This window comes from Equus quagga, chromosome 20, assembly GCF_021613505.1.
Source record: "Equus quagga isolate Etosha38 chromosome 20, UCLA_HA_Equagga_1.0, whole genome shotgun sequence".
In the NCBI taxonomy this organism is placed as follows: domain Eukaryota; kingdom Metazoa; phylum Chordata; class Mammalia; order Perissodactyla; family Equidae; genus Equus; species Equus quagga.
The window spans coordinates 6,162,451-6,186,666 of record NC_060286.1 but is presented as its reverse complement, the minus strand read 5'-3'; the positions used below and the strand labels follow the sequence as shown (position 1 = coordinate 6,186,666).

Sequence of the window (24,216 nt, the reverse complement as noted above, 5' to 3'; positions counted from 1 at the left end):
TCTAATGCCTTAAAGATATTCAGTCATGATGTACTGGCAGGCAGTGGATATTGGTTCCCAGGAGAGAGTTCCATAATTTTATCCGTAATTAAATGAGACAATGTATGTAAGTACCTGTAGCTCAGGACCTGACGCCTGTTAGCTTCTTTCCTTTATTCCTGAGCTGTGTTGCCAGCACTTCACACCCTGTGGTCCTCGTTGTCTTTATCTGTAAAATGGGGAATTAGAAGTCTTGACTTACGCAGCTCATGGAGGAAGAGATATATTCTGAAAGAAAAGACAGTGGAACCCTGAAGAAAAACTCAGCACTGTGGCCAAATTTGTACGACTGATGCATAAATATCAGAATGTCAGTTTGTTAGAGTAAGAAATTGTCAATGAAAATAATCTATAACCAATCTATAAATCAAAATTGGGGTAAGTTTATTATGAGCCAGATCTGAGGACTAGCCTAGCCTGGGGCCTTCCTTCCCGAAGGAAGGAAGGGCACCAAAGCAGTGGGGTGTACAGAGTGGTTGTATACCCTCTTGGAACAAAGATCATCCATCACGTATGATAGGAATGTCCCTTTTACAATAGTCATGAGATTGCCTAGCCAGCACAGCAATTCACACAGCAGGTAGTAGGTCTGCCATCTTGAGTTGGGTGGTCACAGGGTGGGTGCAGCAATCACTTCCTAGCCTGGGGAGAGATGATTATCCTTAAGGAAATGTCAGTGTGGGGGGAAGTTGCACCTTTATCTTAAGGGCATTTGTTCTTGTCTTTGGGGCACAGCAAATGCTTAAAGCAGATATACAATGCATGCTCAACAGCCACGTCAGGCCCTTTTGGAAAAACAAAGTCAGGCAGAATTAGAGTTACAACAAATGGCTTCCTTATATCCTCAAGTATATCCTATTGCTTGCCATTTGTTTATCATTTTTCCCTTTTTGATCTATAATCTTTTGATAGAAAGCATTGATGATCAAAATATTGTCCTTCAGTGCCAGGGTGGTTGTTGCCTGCCCTGGTCCATCTTGTCCCTTGGTGCCAGGGTTTTATCTAATTTATTTACCTATTTGTCCATGTTGGGGGGAAATAGATATAGTGGACAAGCATAGAGGTATATATATTAACAGAGGGAGCATTTTATAGGTTATATAATTTTCACTTAATTTTAGATTGTTGCACAAACATTGTATACATGCTTTTCTATGACTCCTTATGTATACACTGTTCATAATTATAGAAAAAGTACAATAACAATGATAATAATTCAACAAATTTGAAAACATTAGTTAGGACGTTAGGCATAGTCCTTATCAGAAAAGGAAATTTGTCCAGTGTTATAAGATGGGTCGACCATCTCAAGTTGCCGAGCAACCATTACTCTAGTTTGTATGCCAGTCTTACAACATTGAGTAAAGAAAACAGCGATTAGTTTGAATATTATGTCTAGTACAAGAATTCCAAGAAGTAATAGAAATAGGAATTGAAATCTGGATCGAAAAAGGGTACCAATACTGGAAGGGAGCCAACCAAACAATGCAAGACTGGGTGTAGGATCACATAAGGCATTCACCTATTTCTTCACGTGCTTTAGCAGAGATGACGCATTGGAAGATTTATCATGAAAGCACAGCATTCAGTTTGAGTGATTGCATATGTACCACCTTGGGATGCCGTTAAAATATCTAAAGCCATTCTATTTTGAAGGAAACGTTTTTCGTTAAAGACATTTTAGTGTTTAATACGGCTATTCCTGCTTGACTACCATTAAGGGCTTGTTGAGTAAATTTAGTCAGGGCTTCCATATGTGATAATGACATGTTCCAGCCCCAAAGAAGGAACAAATATAGCCACTTGGTGGCTGTACCAGTGGAACACTGAATGAACCCATCTGGCCTTAAAGAGAGGGAGATTGGCAACAGGTGTTAGCTCAGTGTGAATCCTTCCCTGCTTCCAAGGGAAAGTCAAGGTGCAGTGTTTTAGCCATCCCAGCAGTAGCCAAGGCCGGAGATTTGTTCTGTACAACCACTGAGTTCCATTAGATGCTACCTGATAAATGCCTGGCCTTCAAGACTGGTCTGTTCCAAATCATTCAGTTTCTTTAAGTATGATAGTGTTTTGAAACCTTAAAGGGAACAATTATAAAATAAGCTTACAGTTTAAGCATAACAAAGGTTTAAATGAGGGGATATAAAGTTGGGAATACAGGCTTGATCTGGGATCTTGGGACAACTGTCTACAACAGATGCTGTCTTCTTCCCATCCTGGTATGGTCCTTTCCAACAGGGCTATTAAGAGCCTTTTATTTGATGCCTCTTCTGATAAATAAATTCTCCAGGTTATAGTCCACGATCCTTAAGGTCTGGGAGCTTTTGGTGAAAAGAATCAGAGACCAACCTTTCATTTCTTTTAAGCATCTCAATGAGATCCTGACAACAATGTACTATATCTCCCTTAAGCAAAGTTGGTTCATATATTTCCTCATCTAATTGCATAGGCTGTCCTATTATTATTATTATTTCAAAAGGAGACAGTCAATGTTTACCAAAAGGTGTAGATCTAAGATTAAGGAACACTAGCAGAAAAGCTTTTGGCCATGAGAAAGTAAATGCTTCTGAAAGCTTTACCAATTGAGTTTTGATTGTGCCATTAGTTCTTTCCATCACTCTTGAGGACTGGGAATGGTAAGCACAGTGGAAATGCTGCATTGTGGGCCAAATATTATAAATAGATTTAATTATTTGTCTGGTGAAATGAGTTCCTCGGTCACTGTATTAACTTGGTAGGAATTCCTCAAGCAAGAATTATCCTTTTCAATAATAATTTGCCTAAAACCATCAGTCTTCTGAAGGAAAGGCCTTAAAGCAATGTGAGAACATACAGATCCTTACAAGATATATTTATATCCTTGAGATGATGGAATTTGGACAAAGTCCCATTGTCATAGCTCAAAGGGTCCATTAGGAAGGAGAAATTGGCCTTGTGATTTATGAAATAGTTTTCCTAGATTATATCTTGGGCATATAGCACAATGAGTGTAGGCTTTATGATCTACTGTGGGAGAAAGTTTCCAAAAGTATTGTTTCCCCCTTTTTGTTGCCACCTTTATATATATGTGTGTATATATATATATATATATTTCCCTATGGCAATTTCTTGAGCCTATAGAAGGAAGTCTTTTACTGGGTTAGCAGAGTTAATAGAAAGTAGTGGGCATTCTCAAGACTGGACAGCATATCCAGCTTGATAACATCCTTGGTTATCATTTAAGTAAGACCCATCTGTAAACCAATTAAATAATAGAATGCAGTAGTGATCTTTTCCTCTTGTGATGTTGGAAGCAAGGTAGCAGGCTTAAAATAGTGAATAATATTTACTTACACAATATGACCTAAAAAGGTTTATCATCATTTACTTGACAATGCTTCCTATGCAATTTAGCATACCAAACAAGCCTAATGAGTACCTCCCTCTTTATAGGAAGAGAGAACAAATTTCTTTGAGAAGCCCCAGGGGCCCTCTGAAAATTCTCAAAGAAGGTCAAAATAAAGACTTCATTTAGGATATGAATTATGGGGAGCTTGTACCTTAATAGAGAGACCTCAGTCTTTTTGAACATAGGCAATTATCTTAACCAAACATAGATCTCCTGTCTTTAAGGTAAACTTACTCAAAAATAAAAACCTGTTATAACTTCTTTATCAAGAGCAGACCAAGAGTTTAAGAAAATTATCCCTTTTAAGAGAGAAAGGCAAATTCTAATTCTTGTACCAGCTTACTTTTTATATTAAAACTCATTTATTTAATTAGATTCATTTCAGTCTTAGCCAACTTGACCATGTACAAAGCTCCTCAGGGTTTTACTTTCACCAACCTTCTGTCACTTTCTTTTACATTAAGAATTTGTCCCATGCTTTCCTTTTTTTCCTTCTAGTACTTTGGACAAATTTATCTTTCTTAACAAAGCAAACATAAATATTTCCATTCTTTATACCTTCTTTACGGAAAACATACATCATTCCTTGAATACACATATATTTTCCTTAATTTTTAGTAGCTTAATCACATACGTTAGAATTCTTTAACCCTTAGAAATGTTAATTTTTAGTGAAAACTAAGAAGTAAGCAATTATAAACTTTTTTTTTACGTTAGCATTCTGTTGCTTGGGAAACTTATAAACACTTTTTATAATTTCTAAAAATATGTTACTTCATAGTACAATCTTTTAACAAAATACGACATGTTGACTAATAGAGTGAAACGCCTTTTAGTTTTTCTGTAATAAGAAGCCAAGAGTAGTTCAACTTATATTTAATAATTAATGTCTAATATTTTTGTATTTAGAGATGATCTAGATATTTAATAAATTTTTAGCATTTAAATGAAGGTAGCAAAACTTCAAAGTTTCAAGTTACCAAAGAAATTTTGGAAGCTATTTTAAGTACATACACCATAACACATAATTATTGTTAAAAATTCACCCAACACTCATCTTTTTCACATCTATTTGGTTACTTGTTCCCAATAATTATTTAGATTGCCTACAAGACTTTATGAGACATTATACAAAATTAGCCATCATTTTAAGTTATTATTTTTGTTAACCAGTTTTGTAATAGAGACAACATCAGCTTATCTGACCAGTAAACATAGAATAAAGGCTGCATGTCTGCATCATGTCCAATGCTGATAACTCTGTGGACATGCCTATTTTAATCAAACCAACAAACTTAAACAAGCTTTCATTTACCAAAGATTATTTCATCTCACCTTAACTTGAAAGATGTTTGGGTTAGTTTCATTTATAAAAGTTTTTGTAAACAGGTACTTTAAGTCAATTGAATAAAGTTATTTAGAAATTATACCATCTGGAGGTAAAATGCCATACATTTATAACATACATATATAGACACACACATAAACAACAGACAGATACAACAAAGATTTTCCTTAGATTTTTGGGCAAGGGTGCTTTCATCTTGTCTGCAAAAACTTCTTTTCCCATTTTTTTTCTTTCAGTCTTAGGAATCTGGGATGGGAATATTTCCTCTTTTGTTAAGCAATTGCAAGTCTCAGCATGAAGACAGCCAGAGTTCTGAGGAGAGGCTGCCCATTCAGGCATTGGTGGGGCTTTTTTAGAAGCTTGATTTCCTGCTTTTCTTTTAGTTTTGTTTTGCCATAAAGTCTGAAAAGCTCCTAGGGACAGTGTGGTGGGTCAGAAGTGTGCTGCCTGTGAGTGTTACTCCCTAAAGAAAGGTCATAAACACTCTCTTACGTGCCTCAGTTTCTCCCACCAGCAGCATAAAACTGCCATGGGGGCTTGGAACTTGGGTGACCAACCCCCATGTGAGCTTCCCCAGACGAGCTTTTAATTAATTAACGTGAATGATGGTGAAGTTCCCTATGGAACCACTACATGTTGTGAGGCATTTGATCTTCCAACACTCCCACTGAGGTTCTCAGTCGCCTGAGAACACCTTTCAGCCCAGAGGAGCAATACCCCTTTTCTTCAGAGCTGAACATGTTCAGTCTCTCACTTCTCTAACAAGCAGTTTGTTCAGACTTTATAAACACAATTCTTTCCAATTTAAAGCCAAATTTAAAAGGTCAGCCTGCCTCATTCACTCCAAAGTTCCTCCTTGACTCCCCTGGCCTAGGAAATCCCCCCTAGGTTTCTCTTTCCTAGGAGATCCCCCTAGGTTCCTCTTACCTAGGGTCTGTACTGGTATCCCCTTAGGACACCTAGTCTTAAGGCTTAAAACAGCTCATATAAACTCTGAACCATCAATTTAAAATAAGGAAGTCTGGGTTTCAGGAGAACTCAACATGGTCACCTGAAGAATGCAGTGATCCCAGGGGTGGTCAATGGGCCCCTATTGGTACTGAATGGTGGTTCAGTGTAGATTCCAGGTGGCCTCTGGTGGGTTTCTCTGAGATCCTGCTGTGACTATGCCAAGAAAATGTTCAGAGGGCCCTCATTATGGTGAACAGTTCTTCTTGGGAAGCTAAAATAATCAGAAGGTTGCTTGGTGCACCAGATTGCAAAGCTTCAGGAATCACGTGGAGACCTTGAGGCCCAGGGACGCGTTTCCCCACACAGGCCCTCAGAACACCTGTGCTGGGAGACGCTCCACAAGGAAGAGAGGTCGTGATCACATAAGCTTGAGAAATGCTGCATACTCTCACCCCTGCTGGGGATCCGCAATGCAGACTTATGCATGGTGCCTGCAAGCCACAATCACCAGAGCCTGCCATATAAACGAGACTATCAATTTCTAAACTGACAACGAGGACAATAATACCCAAGCTGAAAACTCATGTTAATGGGCTTGCACCATCACACCCCTATAGACCAGTGATTCTCAAACTTGAGTGTGCTTTAGAATCACCTGGAGTTCTTGTTAAAACACAAATTACTGGACCCCTCCCCCTAGATTTCTGATTTAGTAGGTCTAGGGGATGGGAGTGAGAATGTGCATTTCCAACAAGTTCCCAGGTAATGCTGGTGCTGCTGGTCCTGATCACACTGTGAGAATCACTGCTCAAGAGAAGTCTTTATGGAAAAGTAAATTACAAACGAAAGGTGGGTTTCTTAATGAACTGGCATCATCAGCCTACAATTACTTGTTGCATCCATTTTCCAAAGAAAGATGTATATCAAGGTGCCCACACTCTCTGACAGGTGGTCTTCTTCTGGATAGTCCTCAAAACCTGAATCTGTGAGAGCTCTTTAGGTGGGTTTTCCCTAGGTCCCATATTTGGTTTTTGAGTGCTCTCCTCTCAACCGGTCACAATCACCTGGTTAGGTTTTTTTTTTTTTTTTTTTTGAGGAAGATTAGCCCTGAGCTAACTGCTGCCAATCCTCCTCTTTTTGCTGAGGAAGACTGGCCCTGAGCTAACATCCATGCCCATCTTCCTCTACTTTATATGTGGGACGCCTACCACAGCATGGCTTTTGCCAAGTGGTGCCATGTCCACATCTGGGATCTGAACTGGCAAACTCCAGTCCACTGAGAAGCAGAACGTGAGAACTTAACCTCTGTGCCACTGGGCTGGCTCCTGGTTAGGTTTTATTGATTTGACTTGTTTTGTTTTGCTTTGCTTCCTTGAGGCTACTCGATCTTTAGGTTGATTCATTCTTGGAAGGCTTCCTCTACTAGACCCACAAAGCACCCATTACCTAACCCCCTCTTATCTTGGGCTTCTTTTTATTGCGTTTCTGTGGAGGAGTTTACTTCTGGAAAATAAACTTAACAACAACCTGTTTCCATTTTCCTGGGTCTTTGCACACAATCCCCTTGAATTAAAGTTTTTAGCCCTGGGAACTAGAAAAAGGAAAAAGGTCTTTACATTGCAGGAGTGTCTAAAAAAGGAAACTCTAGAAATGGCACCAACTTCCCTCCTCTAAATCTTTTCTTGTTAGCCCCGGGGTAGATGTTTTTTGCAATCTTAAGGTCTTCCTCCAAAGTATGTGGCCAGCAATAGATATGTGAGGTTAATATCTCCCCTTGAACTCATATTTGGCTGCAGATAGGAGAAGATAAGAGGATTCAAATTAGGTTTCCAGCATCCTCTGAACAGTGAAGATGCACTCCACCTCCTCCTCCTCAACTCCTGTCCGTCAGAGGAAGGCTAGCTTTCTCCTGGGTTCTCCCTGCAGAGTGATGGCATCAGAAGGTGCCTGGAGGGCTGGTGGGATGTTAATCCTTCTTTGGCTTCACTACATATCTCAGGATGATAAGATTGATGGTGATGCTATGTAACAAGCCATTTGTGTAGCCAGATTCTATTTACCTGGTCAAAACTGTTTTTGAATCAGTGTATACTTTAAACCAAAATGTCCTGTAGTTACTACTTGGTATGTGGGGACAAGTAGGGTGAGGCAGGACCACATGCCATTTTTGCAGTGGTGAACAGTTGCAAGGTTGACACTTGTCTTGTGTTTCCTTCTGTTGTCGTCTCAACCAAGTTTAGGCAAGCACAAATACAACTCTAAAATAGCTGTCCCTTACAATTTTCCTCTTTATGGTGGTTGGTCTCACCAGACAGACGTTAAATTCCTTTTGTAAAAGCCATCCTTTTCATACCATGAATGATTCTTTTCTCCTAGTGAAAAGCAGGAGGAATTGGCAAGGCAACATGAAAAGGCTGTTGTGTCACTCAACCACATGATGGAAGAAAAAGCTGCTACTGCTGTTCACATCAATGAGACTTACACCAAAATAAACTTGGAGAAGGAGGAAATAGAATTGCAAAAAAAATTGGTTCAAGATATACAGGAGGAAATGGAAAAAGAAAGAGAAGAATATTTGAAAAGAAAACAAAAATTGAATGAAGAGGCAAGTGGTATGGTTTATTCTTTAAAATATGTACAGAATTCAGGCAAGAAATGGGAAATGATTTCTTTGTCCTCAAGGCTAGCAAGCACTCCCTATGGCATCTTCTGCGATCATAGGGTAGGGACTCAAAGACACTGGAGCCCCTTGGGGAAGCATTGCTTGTGTGGCAGCATCTCAGTTTGTGGGAAAAAACATGAATGACAGGATCTGTAACACCAGGGTGGCCCCTCGCTCATCTGCAGCTCATTAGGGACAAGCCATTTGCCTCCAAGTTATCTGGTTGCCCTTGCTAGTTCTGAGGCCGTGTCTCTATGGACAGGACCATGGAGTTCAGCTCTGCCAGAGTCTGTGGCTCCTGCTGAATGAATCTGAGAGGAGTGGCCCACAGAGGGGCTGGGCAGAGCCAAGCACCCCAGGAGAATGGAGTATTTCGGGACCAGTAGTTTTGAGAGGGTGGGACGGGATAACCGCTGCATCTTGCTGTCTGCTAGGCCATGTTAATTGAAATTCGACTTTGAATGGTTTATGACCGCTTCCTCCTCTTTCTGCTTCCAGTTGCCTCAGGAGAGGCAAGGCTGTCTCCACATAAGGTCTTCTTCCTCCCTGCAGAGGGGGCCGAGCTCACGGTGAGAATTGTTTTTGAGCTGCTGGCGCTGCGCTCTCTGCAATGGGAGCTGGCATAACCTCAGGTTATCAATGCAGGAAATCAGACTCAGATTCCCAACCCTGATATACTTTAAAAAAGAAAGAAAGAAAGGAAGAAAAGAACATTTATTGAATTGCTTTTCTTGAGTCTTAATTAAAATTTAGAGGAACCCAATCTGGCGGTGACCAACATTTGGTTCTCAGGGTGGTTAGTTCTGTGATAAGACTTGAGCTGTTCATAAATTCCAATCAGGTCTGAGCCTCTTTATCCTTCGAAGTGCCTACATCTTCAGAAATAGTTTCACACTAAAACCACGCGTTATTTTTCTCGAGTGTGGATAGCTCAGCCCTGGTCATCCTTGGAACAGGCTCTTGGTGAAGTGGCTGGCAAGGAGTCCCTTGGACAGCCTGCTGCTGCCGAACAGAATTCATAACTGTCGAGTTCCCTGGACCTTTTCAAGGTTGAAGCCTGGGCTGCAGTGCTGGAATTCACTGAAATCCATGTCTCAAAAATAGTGGCGGGCTCCAGCACTGGGCTGGGCCTTATTTATTGTTATCCCAATGAAATTGTTTCAGGACAACAAGGACCAAAAGGAGCTTTCCTGTTTTCGTTCCCCGTCCACAACAATGCTGAGGGCCACTCATGTGACCCCACTGTTCCCAGCCCTCTGCTGAAAGCACCCTGTGTTCTCTCTGAGCAGTCCACAGCCCCCAAGCTGGAGCGGCTCACTTAAGTTACAGGGGCTGAAAGTGGGTGTGTCCGTGTGTGCACAGCTGAGTGACAACTTGAAAGGCGGTGGGGAGTGAGGAGGGGGCCCTGTCCCTTTTCTTCGCTTCCCCTGGGAAGCGATGGCATCGGATCTGTACTTCGCCCACCAAAAGGAAGGCCCCTTAGGGCAGGCACTGTCTGCTGTGTTCACTGCTGTGTCCTCACGCCATGACCAGGACCTGGCATTCCTCGTATGTGGTAGGCACCCTATAATATTACTCTATTGAATGAATGAGTTTCTAACTTCATGTTAAGCCCTAGGGGAAGGTTTTCTCCCCCTTCCTATTCTTTAATATAAATGTTAAAACACAAGAAAGGAAACCCAGAGGGGTTTCAAAAAGGGAATTTGCAAATATGATAGGTTCTTCTCCCTTATGTGAATGGTCTTTCTTGGGGATCTACAAGCTTTTTCTGAAAAGGCCCAGACAGGAAATATTTAGGGCTTTGCAGGACATAACAGCCTCTGTGGAAGCTACTCAGCTCTGCCACTTCAATACAACAGTAGCCATAAACAACACCTAAATGAAGGAGAGTGGCTTTACGAAAACAGGTGGGAGCGGATTTGGCCCACAGATAGTGGTTTGCCTGGCCCTGGTCTATCGCCCTGGAAAAGGGCACCAGTGAGGACACTTTCAGATGCAAATAGCAGAAGCCCTACTCAAACTGGCCTAAATAGTAAGAGCATTTATTATCTCACACAGTAGGAATTCCTGAGGTAGCACAGCCTCCAGGACTAGTTAATTCAGTGGCTCATCCCTCCTTTCCTCCGTCCTTCATCTTAAGGCTGCTTTCCCTCATGGTCACCAGATGGCCGCCCGTGACAGCTGGACTATGTGCTTCCTTATTCAGATAGAAAGAGGAGAACCTTCCCCAACCAAGAACCGTAAGTCTTCTTGCTGTGACTGATCTGGTCAGGTTGAGACAGAGCCCACCCCTGGAAAAATAATGGATCCTAAGGGAATGCCATGTGCCACAGTTGGGCTAGACCAACTAGGGAGGATATTAAGGCATCAGCCACCACCATTCACTGAAGGTTCGTGATAGGCTGTCATAACAGCCTGTTACTTTTCTTTACTTCCTATGAGAAAGGAAAACCTGTTACAGGTAGCAGAGAGTCTTCAAATCCATAAGATCTCCCCTAACAAAACAATATACCCTTTACCAATATTTCTACAATCGCAATACCTTGGAAGAAGGCTTAGTCCAAAGTATGAACGTAGAATTCCAATTTTCGACAAAATTTGTTAATCACAAATTTTCACTCACATGCGACTGTGCCCTGGTGCAGAGATAAGTGCTAACGAGCACATTCATTCGGAGTAGTTGCGTTGGGGGAATTGGCTGGTGGCTTTGAGGGAAAGCATCCAAACGTATGTTTTCATAACTCTTTGATACAGAGTTGAATGTGCTTTCTCAGGCCTTACTACTAGGTTGTTACTTTGTTCTTGATAATTCATTTTGCCAGACAAATCTATGACGTGTTTGATTTTGATAAGAGAGTGACTCACTTTGTCAGGGTCTGACAAGTGATGGGGATCGGCTTGATCTTGGTAAAATGGTGAGAAGTTGTCCGGGACTGTGACCTGCCCTATCTTCAATGATTTTGTTTACTCAGTCTTCAGTCTGTTTTATTTCCCGTTACATAATGTGAATTTAGATGTCCAGACAATTCTTCATTCCTTCCTTTGACTCTCCTGGTCTTAGCACACTGTCCATCTGGTAACCGTTGCTTTGGTGTTTTATTAGTAAATTCTACAATGGCAGTTGCTTTTATAATTTGCTATTAATGATCATTGTTTTATTGCTCTTATAAATTTACTATTTCAACTTTTTGTAATTACTCTTTGGTCTTTGTGTTTCACTATTTTTCCTGTGATGCTGCAAAACAAGAAAACCTTGCTTTTTAATTTTTAATTTGTTGATAGATTGACTATGGTATACTTAGATTGAATATGAATTTGGCTGACAAAATAAACAAAGATTTCCTAAAGTGTGTTGTCCTCATAAGCTTTTTGATTGGTTTATTGTGTTTGTCACCACAGATTGATGAATATAAAAAATGCTGTGAACTTAAGAAAAATGAGACTTATGAAAAGAAGAAAGAATTGGATAAATTAAGGCTTAAAATGTCAAAAGTTAAAGAAACGGTTACTACCAGCACAGTGGTAAGAAAGAATAAGCTATGTTTTCTCAAGCCTGACCTCACCTCAGTATACACTGCTCTCACTATAATCGGTAGCGGGTGTTTTAAAAAAGGACTCAACTTTAATTCCTATTCATACCATTCTGGGGAACTTTTTTGGGCATGTTAACGTATTCTGTCACTTTATTTAAAGTGTTACAGTGTAATTGTGTTTTCTTCTTCAGGAATATGGTGGGAAGACGGAAGTTTGGAATGGCATAGATACAAATCTCATTTGATGGGCTAAAATACTGTAAAAATGATTTTAAAAAATGCAGATAGAACCGACCAAATGCATACAGAACTATATATAACATTTCTATGAGGTTGCTTTATTTTACAAAACAAAGTCAATAACCATGGTCAGGTTCCTTAATTCTGAATGTGTGATAATAAAACAGAGTCTAGGCTCTCCGTTTATATTGGGCACAGGAACATTAATATGGAAAGGGGAACCATTTGTCTATTTGAGTCAGAAAATACTTCAGCACTGTGATAAATATTCCGTGAGTATTATCCTTATTTATTTATTTATTTATTTACTTGTTTGTTTTTGCCAGAGTTGTGATTAAAAACACTTGAACATATCAGACAAGAGGGTAAAATAGATCAAACCAAAAAGAGACTGTCGGAGGCCTTTCCATCTGGGAAACCGCCAGCACAGGACGCTGGGAAGGTCAGAGCATAGACCTGCTTGCAGCCACCAAGAGCGTCAGCTTCAAACTGATGTACATGGAATTTAGGGATCTTGTGAAAATACAGACTGAGCTCTTTGCTGTGGGATCAAAATCAGAGAATTTCGCTTAACATCCCTAATCGCTGCCGTCACTTCCTCTGGTCTTACTAACAGTGGTTTTGGATGGAAGTTTTCTCTTGATGATAAACTATTTAAAAAAATTTTTTTTATTGAGGTAACACTGGTTTATGACATCATATAAATTTTAGGCGTGCAGCATTATATTTCAATTTATATGTAGACTACATTGTTTTCACCACCCAAAGACTGGTTGTCATCCTTCACTCCACACATGTGCCCTGTTACCCCTTTTGCCCTCCTGCCTACCTCCTTCCCTTCTGGTAACCAGCAATCTGATCACTGTATCTATGTTTTGTTTGTTTGTTGTTGTTGTTTTTATCTTCTACTTATGAGTGAGATCATACAGTATTTGACTTTCTCCATCTGACTTCTTGTGCTTAGCGTAATACCCTCAAGGTCCATCTATGTTGTCGCAACTGGCAAGATTTCATCTTTTTTTATAGCTCAGTAGTATTCCATTGTGTGTATACCACATCTTCTGTATCCATTCATCCTTTGATGCACACTAAAGTTGCTTCCAAGTCTTGGCTATTGTGCATAATGCTGCAGTGAACGTAGGGGTGCATTTGTCTTTATGCATTTGTGTTTTCATGTTCTTTGGATAAATACCCAACAGTGGAATCGCTGGATCATATGGAAGTTCTGTTCTTAATTTTTTGAAAAATCTCCGTACTGTTTTCCATAGTGGCTGCACCAGTTTACATTTCCACCAGCAGTGTATGACGGTTCCCTTTTCTCCACATCCTCTCCAGCACTTGTTATTTTCTTGTCCTGTTAATTATAGCCATTCTGACAGGCATGAGGTGATATCTCATTGTAGTTTTGACTCACATTTCCCCCATAATTAGTGATGTTGAAAATCTTTTCATATGCCTGTTGGCCATCTGTGTATCTTCTTTGGAAAAATGTCTGTTCAGATCTTTTCCCCATGTTTTTAGTTGGGTTGTTTATTTCTTTCTTGTTGAGATGTGTGAGTTCTTTATGTATTCTTATTTTAAAGATAAGAAAACCAGAGGCCGACCCTGTGGCTGAGTGGTTAAAGTTCTGAGTGCTCTGCTTCGGCAGTGCGGGTTCGTGGGTTCGGATCCTGGGCGTGGACCTACTCCACTCATCAGCCATGCTGTGGAGGCATCCCACATACAAAGCGGAGGAAGATTGGCACAGATGTTAGCTCAGGGCTAATCTTCCTCAAGCAAAAGGAAAAAAAAAGAGGAAGATAGGCAACAGATGTTAGCTCAGGGCTAATCCTCCTCAGCAAAAAAAAAAAAAAAAAAGAAAAAAGAAAACTGAAGTTTATGGATGTGACTATAATTGAAGAGGTTAATGTTAATACTACTTCTGCGTTAATTAAAACAGATATGCCTGTTAATCTTCCATCACAATTAGTTGAATTAATGAGTCTTTAGTGTATTTCTTCTATCTGTATTGAAAATTACATGTAAAACTATATGGGACAACAGTAATATTGAAACGTCACATTTCTTATCAGAACGCTCAGTTAATTTCATTATAGTAGTCCCCCCTTATCTGAGATTTCGCTTTCCACAGCTTCTTACTGTGGTCAACTGTGGTCCAAAAATATTAAGTGGAAAATTCCAAAAGTAAACAATTCATAAATTTTAAATTGTGTGCCATTCTGAGTGGAGTGATGAAATCTTCTACTCCGTCCCGCCTGGGAAGTGAATCATCACTTTGTTCCTTGGATCCACGCTGTGTAAGCTCCCTGCCGGGCAGTCACTGAAGAACCTCTATTCTCAGATCAACTGTCGAGGTATCACGGTGCTTGTGTTCCAGTCACCCTAATTTCACTTAATAACGGCCCCAAAGTGCAAGAGTAGTGATGCTGACAATTCGAATATGCCAAAGAGAAGGCTTAAAGTGCTTCCTGTAAGTGAAAAGGTGAATAAAATTCTTGACTTAATAAGGAAAGAAAAGAAAATTGCTGAGGTTGGTCAGATCTATGGTAAGAGCAGATCTTCTACTTGTAAAATTGTGAAGAAGGAATAAGAAGTTTGCGCTGGTTTTGCTATTGCACCTCTAACTGCAAAAGTTACAGCCGTCGTGTGTGATAAGTGCTCAGATGAGATGGAAAAGGCATTAAATTTGTACAATAAGATAGTTTGAGAGAGACCCACATTCACAAAACTTTTATTACAGTATGTGTTGTTATATTTGTTCTATTTTATTATTAGTTATTATTGTTGATCTCTTTCCTGTGCCTAATTATAAATTAAACCTTATCATAGGTATGTAGGTATAGGAAAAAACAGTGTATATAGGGTTCAGTACCACCTGCGGTCTCAGGCATCCACCTGGGGTCTTGGAACGTATCCCCCGGGGGGACTGCTATATACCTTGTATAGGCTGGTTCTGATCATATTAGTTACAATATCTCTGTTATGATATCCAATTATAAAACATTAGGGCAATCACAAATTTCCCCCAAATATGTGCATTTACAAAGATTATTATCTGTGTTTTAAATATCAACATAGTAAGGAAGCATGAGTCAGGTTAGGCTCAAAGAGAACATAGGGTTGTATAAAACAGATTTTATCTGCATGTCCCAGCTCATCTATCTCCACTTTGGGCCTCATAAATCTTAAATCCATCATGCCACCAACCTAGCTTGGGAAAATGAAGTATATGTTCCTTAATTTGTCTCCAAAGATGTCTAAGGCCAAATTAGACAAGGCTTGAAGGGGGCAGGGATAAACTCACCTCCAGTGTCATTCTCCACACTCGCAGTCCAGCCTGTCACCCCCTCCCCACCTTACCAGTATTTAAAGCTCAAACCTGAGTGTCACAGAGACTCAGGTTCAAATCTTGGCTCTCCCAACCAGAAGTTTACTCACCTGTAAAATGGGGGTAATAATCCTGCCTATTTCAAAGGGCCTTTGAGGAGGTCAAATGAGGTCATGCCTATAAGGCTTTTAGCTGAAGGCTTTGTATTTGGTAAAGTTGGTTGTCACTGTTGCCTGAGATTAGAAAACAACATTTTGGCTCTGGATTGAGACAACAGGGAATTTCAGATTATCTTTGCGTGGTGTCTTTAGTTTAGAAAACTCTGCATCCAGGTCAAGCTGATGTGATGCTAGCAGAAAAAAAATACTGGTGTGTAATTCTCCAGGTGGCCTACCTGTCCAGGGCAGGGGCACTGAGGGTGAGAGGTGGCAGATGCCAGCCTGGTGGGCCTTCCACATACAACCACTAATCCTGATGACTGGCCAGAGTCCCTTAGATACTCTGCTAATTCTGATGGCAGTTTTAGGATTTCAGACCCCTGTTAACTCTGCAAATAGTTATGACCCAGAAGTTCAGTCATGTGGGTGCTTTCAAGAAAGGAAGCTGTCACCTGCCTGTCTCACCAGGCATAACCAGGAGCGCCTCTTTGCTCCCGCAGGTGTTTCTCTGACTCCACAGTGATGTGCGAGGTTAGATAGCATGAAATAATCTATCCATGGTAACTCTGTGCCAGAGAGGAGAGGAATGCGTGTAATCAGCTTTTCTCTCAGCCCTGTGCTCCCTCACAAGCTGAAAGGCAGACTCAAGGCTCTGAGAAGGTTCCCTTCCATTGTCTTTATTCCAAAACTGCATTGTAAAAATATGTGTCACTATGAATTTTCTCCACCCGTATTTCCTTCTTATAAATCGTGCTAACGTTTTTTCACCCGATTGTTCCATTTCTGAAATACTGATTAATTATTATGAGAAGTTCTTTTCAGGATGAACCAGTTTGGTAAAAGATCCAATTTGTTTTGACTTTTTTGTAATATTCATTCTAGTATCCTGGGATAATATTTTGAAGATGATTATGAAAATACAGATTTGTTTAATTTTTTTAAATGGTAGTCAAAATGAATTCATGCCTTGAAAGTTTTTTTTCTAGTTTTCACATTCTCATTGCTGTATTTGGTTTCTCTCCCTCCCAATTATCTTTTTCTGATGATTTCAGGATTATTTCTGTCCAAGTGAGACAGAAAGCAGCCTAATGAGACAGGGTCATCTTCAAGGCCCCTGGCCTAACAAGATAAGCCCCTAACCAATCCTCAAGCCAGATAGAGAATCAGAAAAAGACCACCAAGAACTTGGGACTTTCCTGGGCTTACACAGGCACCCTGGCACCCAGGAGTCCACTGAAGGTGCCCCCAGCCCCATTAACGTAGTAAAAATCACACCCAGGGGTACAGGGCTAGCATGCTAATAATACATGGGTTGCATGAAGTAGCATGCTATGTGACAGCGCAGGCGCAAGCACAGCCCCATCTCTACACGCCATGACAAGGCCCTCCCCCCCGAGCCTTGGCCTAAGAAAAGCCCCACAATCCTGTTCCCTAAAGCTGGTCACCTGCCCCCTTCCTTTCTGCACTGGCTCCCTTGTGCCTCTCCTGTGCTCAAGCTAATAAACTTTTACTTTTCCACTCTTGTTCATTGTCTCTCTTGCTTTCTATCCTGGGGGACAATAAGAACCCAGTGTGCTGATACCCCAAGTTTGTTTTATGAAGAAACAATTACAATGATTGCTTTTTACTTTAGCTAAAAGACGCCCCCAGTGAAAAAGTTGAGTGGGTGATATGTGAATATTTAGTGAATTGAACTGCTGTCATGCATCATTTGGTGATGATCGAATGCCATATTTTTGTTGACTTTTTCCTAGGTTCTTAGTGACCACAATTTAGAGATTGCGCTACTACGGGAATCAATCAGACATTGGGAAGAAGAGGTTGAGGAAATGAAGAACTCCTGTAAGACCATGGAGGACAAAATGTAAGCATGATACTTTATTCTTACTGAAGCATTTCCAGATGTTCTGTTCCTTTCGTTTTTCAAAATATTTCTTTAATATTAGGTGAGAATTCTAATCTTAGTTCACAAAAGTTTGCTTGATTGTCAGCTTTACAGAACCACCTCTTCATTCTGAAATTAACCAGTGTTTCAGATGATCAAGAGGAAAAATTGAGGACGATGTGGTCAATTTAGGACACGGAAGGGACCTCTTTGGAATGTCTCCTCCTCACTTCAGCTTCTGACTCCCTCAGGCAGACATGGCCCTGGGGGAGGACGTTAGTGGGACCTGCTTTAGGGCTGCAAACTCACCTCACCATGTGGTTCCAGTTATTGTTCTCAGTCAAAGGGGCACTGGCAAAACTTGTTGAGAAAATACAGGGAAGCCTCGGGGCAAAACCTTTTACCGGTGGGACTGGAACCAGAAACTGAAGGAAATCTTCCATCCAGCCCAAGGCCCACGGTCTCTGCTTCCTTTTATGACTGGTTTTCTTCCTTCTCTCATCATCTGCATACTGTGTTCTCTTCTTGGTAAGCCCATGGCTAAGCATGGCCATTCCAAACTCTCCCAGTTTACCTGTCACGGGTCCACCTATCTTTAGGGATTGACCAATAGAATGTCTCCTAGGAGAATTCCCAGATTTCCCATCAGAAGCTGGTTCAGCTCTGGACAGGAAGCTGGGGTCCTATAATAAAATATGGCTTCCGAACTATCCCGCAGGGTTTCCTGACAATTTAAAAGACAAATTATGGACTGAGCAGATTCCCCAAAAGACAAGTAACTTCACTTGTGGAATCCTGCTATAATATGGCTCCTTTCTATGTAAGTTTGAATATACGGTGATTAAAATTGTGTCTTCTAGGGGCTGCCCAATGGCACAGCGGTTAAGTTCATGAGGCCTGCTGTGGTGGCTGGGGCTTCTCAGGCCCAGATCCCAGCGTGGACCTGCATACCACTTACCAAGCCATGTTGTGGCACATGTCCCACATACAAAATAGTGAAAGATGGGCACAGATGTTAGCTCAGGGCCAGTCTTCCTCAGCAAAAAGAGGAGGATTGGTGGTGGATGTTAGCTCGGGCTAATCTTTCTCAAAAAAAAAAAAATTGTGTCTTCTAAAACAGCAATTGCACTGTGCAATGCTGCTCTACCATCATCAGTCCATAAAATAGGCGATAATCTTTACACTCAGTACCAGATTTAAAAATAGGAAAGCCCAAGTAATGCTATGATTAAAACTCAGAATACAAAATCTTTTTCTTTGAAAGTGATTCAGTAGTTTTAGTTCATACGTATTTTAAAGAAAAACTAGTCAAAGAATCATAATGGAAGGTTAGCTCTTAAATTATTTCTGGGAGTTATGATTAAAAACCTTGCTACACTGATGAAGTTTTATTTATAAGGAGTCTTCATGTTAGCTAACTTGTTTTAAATACACGTTCAAGAAAGAAATGGGGATCCATTGATTTTCCGTTTTTAAAAGCTTATCTTTCTTTTTTTGCAATCCCAGATTTCACGAGTTTTCATTAATGTGGAATCTCACTGAGGAGTGTGCTTTTGATTAATTTGTTGATTGAGGAAATAGGTTGCCCCTCTTTTAATTAATAAAATTGTACTTTTTCCTCTTCATTACTTGGCAAAATAAAAGAAAATTCTCTGTATTCTTTTTATCTCCTCCCTCAGTTCATTTTCTCTGTCTATGGAGGTGGAGAGAAGTGGCCTACATCTTGGCTGGTAGATTTGAAGAATCGAACAGTGTTGTTTTATAATATACTAGAAGATCATTTAAGAATAAATTATATACAAGAAACTAAAATAGTTTGCACAAACTCATCTTCCTATTAATCTATAAGACTTAATTTTCCCCCATGAAATCTTTAATTTGCAAACTGTTACCTATTTTGAGGTTGAAATATTGAGGAAAAACAAAAATCACTCAATCATAAATTGAAACTCCCTGCGTGGACAGCTCAGAGCACTCAGATGCTCCCCCAGCCCACGGGAGGCAGTGATAGTGTCATCCTTGTTCCTCGTTATTGTTGGCATCAGCATGTCGTGTCTATATAACAAAGGTGAATCCAGTGCCTACCTTTCTCAATGGCTGTAGTCTTTTTTGTTGTTGTTGTTGCCATTCAGCTGGTTTTCAGCACATGAGAAGTGGAGGATTGGAAGCTAAGTGTTGTATATAGATGACATCCAATTTGTGACCCAGAGTATACATTTGCCACTATGGTGCAGGAGACTGTGAAAATCATGGATGCTTTTTAAAAGGGCTGAAATGGTTTCCAAATTGTCAAGGTTATCAATGGCTTCCATCCCGCCAAACTTTAGTGACCTAGTCTATTCCATAAAGTTTTGAATTCTTAATAGAGCTTGACACACATGATCACTTCTACTTCCGTGAAATATTTTCTTCACTTGGCTTCCCAAACATCACATTCTCTTATTTCACTCACTACATTGCTTCTTCTCAGGACTCTTTACTTGTTCCATTTCTTCTTTCTGACTCTAAATTTTGGAGTTCTCAGCCCTTCACTATTCTCTATTCTTTATGCACACTCTCCATACGTGATTTCATCCAGTCTCCTGGGTTTAATTATCTTCTGTACCCCAGGGACTGCTGAATTTATATATCCAGCCCCGACCTCTAAATGTCTATACACTACAGCTTATCTAACCTTTCCACGTGGAGGATATCTCTTATGCCTCAAATATAACATGTCCTAAACAGAATTCTTAATTTCCCACCTTGTTGAAATGGCTTTTCTTTCAGTCTTCCATATCTCCATTTACCTAGTTACTCTTACTTACAAGTCAAAAACCTAGGAGTCATCTACCATTCCTGTTTTCCTCACTACCTGACCCTAACCCAACTAACCAACTAGCCTTTCCCTAACCCATCTCTAACTCCAGCCAAATCCAAAGGTGCATCCTGTTGCTTTCATCTTGAAAACACTTTTTTTTTTGGTGAGGAAGATTGGCCATGGACTAACATCTGTTGCCAATCTTCCTCTTTTTGCTTGAGGAAGATTGTCCCTGAGCTATCATCTGTGCCAAACTTCCTCTGTTTTGTATGTGGGATGCTGCCACAGCATGGCTTGATGAGCGGTGTGTAGGTCCATGCCCGGGATCCAGACCCATGAACCCCAGGCTGCTGAAGCAGAGCATAGGAACTTAACCACTATGCCACTGGGCTGGCACCTGAAAATACATCTTGAATCCAACTGTTTCTCACCACTTCCACTGCTGCAACCTTAGTGTGAGCTGCCGTTATCTCTTCTGGGCCACGATCATAACCTTCCACACAGTCTGTCGTCCTGTACTGTTGTCTTTCTCCACTCAGTAGCTACAGTCACTTTTATAAGATGTAAATCAGTTCCTGTCACTTCTTTGCTTAAAAAAGCCTCCCCTGGTTCCCTCAGAATAAAATTTGAATTTCTACCTTGTCTTTAAGACCCTCCGTGATCTAGTCTTTGTCTACCTCTCCAGCCTTCTCGTACTCCTCTCTTCGTCAAATACACCAAGCTTGTTCCTGCCTCCGGACAGTATCACCTGCTGTTCCTTCTACATGAAAAGCTCTTCCTTTAGATCTTCACATGTCTGGCTCCTTCTGTCCATTCAGGTCTTTCACAAGTCATCCCAAGAGGTCCTCCCGCTCCACCTGTCTGAAGCAGCATCCTTGCTCTCAGGATTTCTCTCTCCTTTACCCTACTTTGTGTTCTTTGGAGAACTTAACACTGTCTGAAATATATATATATATATATATTTTGATAACTTGCTTATATTCGGACTACTCCCCTAGAGTGTAATTTCCATGAGGGTAGGGACTTTGCCCACGCTGTATCTCTAGCACCTGGAACACCTGTGGAGTGCCAGTGTTCACTAATTGCTTCTTAAATGAATGAATAAATAAATGAAATATTAATTCATCAATTCAAAAGAGTAAAATTTTTTGGTTATTTTAAAAAATATGTAATTGAATATGTTGCATAGGGAGATGGGCACTGGAAGATTTTGATGTTATAAGTAAACATGGCTTCACTGACAAACGTGTCCTAATATGAGTCTGTTTGGCTTCCTTTTTCATAGGCGTTTTTTTCTAGACAACAAGGAAAAACTGGATAATGCATCTAACATTGAAAAAACTGAATTCTTGCGGAAGATAATGGAGGTAGGAAGACAGAAATGATAATTTTTAGATTATAATCAGATTTTATTTTTAGGTAGTATTTTAAATACATGTGAGAAATGTGGAATTTTCCAAAAGTAGGTTTTTCATTAAAAGTATATTTTTCGTTAATAATAATCATGATCATTCACAGTAATTGATTTAAAGAAGTTATCCCCTCCCAAAGTACTTTAAATGTATGAAAGAGCACAGGTCATACATGGGAAGATGAATTGTTTTTTAGGTAACTTTTCATGTGAGTGTAGTTATTTTTACATTAGGAATATCCATGACTAATGGACACTTTTCATGTGACTTATTTAGAAAAGTTAGGACCTTTCAGCTGTTGTGTGGTACCTGTGAAGTGTGATAACCCATACTGCACTTAACAATGTTAGTGAAATATTTGAGTCAGATTTAGCTCCCAGGGGAATTCTCTAGATATTTTTTAACTCAGGTTAAAAGAAATATTATATCATAAGTAAATAATTGTGGGTGTAAACCAAGATCTATCCACAAGATATTCAGTGAAGCATTCATTATGATAGTTGAACAGTTAGGGGGAAAATACAATTAAAGTCCAACAAAAGGGCCTTGATTAAATGAGTAACAGTTCACAATGCATTGCTGAGTGGCAGATATAAGACAGTACATATAATATAACCCCACTTATTTATATATATACACAAGTACACATGCATTCCAGACATAACCGAAATTCTTCTTGCCCCTTGCACTGAAGATGAAATGGCCTTGGTGTCCCCTCCCAACTCCCATATATATATATACTTAATTCCAATATTCTAGGACTTGTAGTGTCAAGTACACTCTGCCTGCATTCTGTATCTCTGTTTTGTCCCCAAGTCAACCATGTGTAAAATTAATCCCTTTCACTAGTTTCTAAAAGAAATTTAATGCTAACAGTAAGCACTTCATGATACGCTGCAAACTTTGTTGGAAATTTGAGTGTTCCTGGGGAGGCATCCCACTGTAGATCGCAAAGCCATCTTGTTCCCCTCCTTTTTCTTTCTCTTGCGGTTCCTCATCCATCCTCTTGCTCTAGGAAGCACCACCACCCCATCCCCAAATTCTCATCTCTCTTTTACAAAGCGTAGCTTCGCCCTCCCTCTGAAGCCTGCACCCGTGCCCTGAGGCAGGGCCATCAAAGGCAGTTCTCTCCCAAAAGAATGATTTATACCAATTAAACTCCCTCCATTTCTGGTTGTGCGCTATCAGCATTAGGGATGGCTTCCCTCTGGGCTAGACCTACTTTGATTCTTTCAGTTGCCAGGATGCTGAAAGACAGAAACTAGACAACGTTGGTTGGTTGGTATTTAAAGTTGTCTTTCATTCTCTGGGCAAAAGATTTTTTTCCTTCCCATTTATTCCCTGTTGTTGGAACTGTTAGGCAGCCTTCAGATGGTAACGCCCCATTCCCAGCCCTCATGACTGTCTGAATGGTCCAGGACCCCTAAACTGGCATGACTCACTTGGTCAAAGGGGCAGATGCGGAGAGGTTTCCCTTTAGGAGAGGTTGACCTTCAGCCAAATTCCGTGAGTACAAGTGAGTGACGACTTCAAAGGGCACAGGGCTCTGACCCATTTATCATTTCCATTGGGTTAGAAACTGGACTCTTGTTGGAATCCGGTCTTAGTTCTCATGAGTTAAAGGAGATAAGTTCAATGATAACACAAAATTCTCTTCTAACTTTATTTTAATTTTTATTATGAAATATTACACATATACAGAACAGTACATACACTGTAAATGTACAGTCTTTAAGTGCATATCTATCTATTGATGAATGTAGTTTATTAATTTTAATGAAGTTCAGTTTATCAATCTTTTCCTTTTTGGCTAATGCTTTTTGTGTCCCTTGTCATGAGGATATTCTCCTATATGATCTTCTAGAACTTCTATTGTTTGACCTTTCACGTCTAGGACTACAAGCCATCTGGAATCTGTGTGTGTGTGTTTGTGTGTGTGTATGCTGTGAGGTTCATATTTTTCCATAAGATGGTACAATTACCTGGCACCATTTAATGAAAAGATATTCCTTTCCTCTACTATATTGTAGTGGCACTTTTGTCATGAATCTAGTGTGGATCATAAGTGCGTCATAAATATGTGTGTGGATCTGTGGAGACTCTGCTGTGCTCATTTGGATCTGTCTCTCTTCATATTAAAGCCATTCCATCTTCATCAGTAGTTTTAAAGTAAGCCTTTATAGTTACTAGTATAAATTCTTCAACTTTGTTCTTCTTCAAGATTGCTTCCACTGTTCTTGGCCCTTTGAATTTCTATCAGTCTGTCAAGTCCTGCCAAAAACCTACTTGGATTTTGATTGAAGTTGTATTAAATCTATATATCTATTTGGGGAGGATTTTACATTTTTACAGTATTGAGTCTTGTAATCCATGAACATTGTGTATCTCTCATTTATCTGAGGTCTTCTTTGTTCCCTTTCGCTTAGTTTTTCAGTTTCACCATATGTCCAAGTTTTACTTTTTATTTATCCTGCT

At 40.1% G+C, this 24,216-nt stretch overlaps 1 protein-coding gene across 1 annotated transcript in view; it reads left to right on the top strand.

The window, feature by feature from the left end:
- Positions 1 to 24,216, top strand: part of CCDC175 (coiled-coil domain containing 175) — a 66,983-nt gene that overhangs the window by 9,272 nt on the left and 33,495 nt on the right. The window contains exons 5-8 of the mRNA XM_046647508.1: positions 8,100 to 8,328; positions 11,785 to 11,907; positions 17,399 to 17,508; positions 21,615 to 21,696. Of these exons, the coding sequence (XP_046503464.1) occupies positions 8,100 to 8,328; positions 11,785 to 11,907; positions 17,399 to 17,508; positions 21,615 to 21,696 (544 nt within the window). The remainder of the gene's footprint in view (positions 1 to 8,099; positions 8,329 to 11,784; positions 11,908 to 17,398; positions 17,509 to 21,614; positions 21,697 to 24,216) is intronic.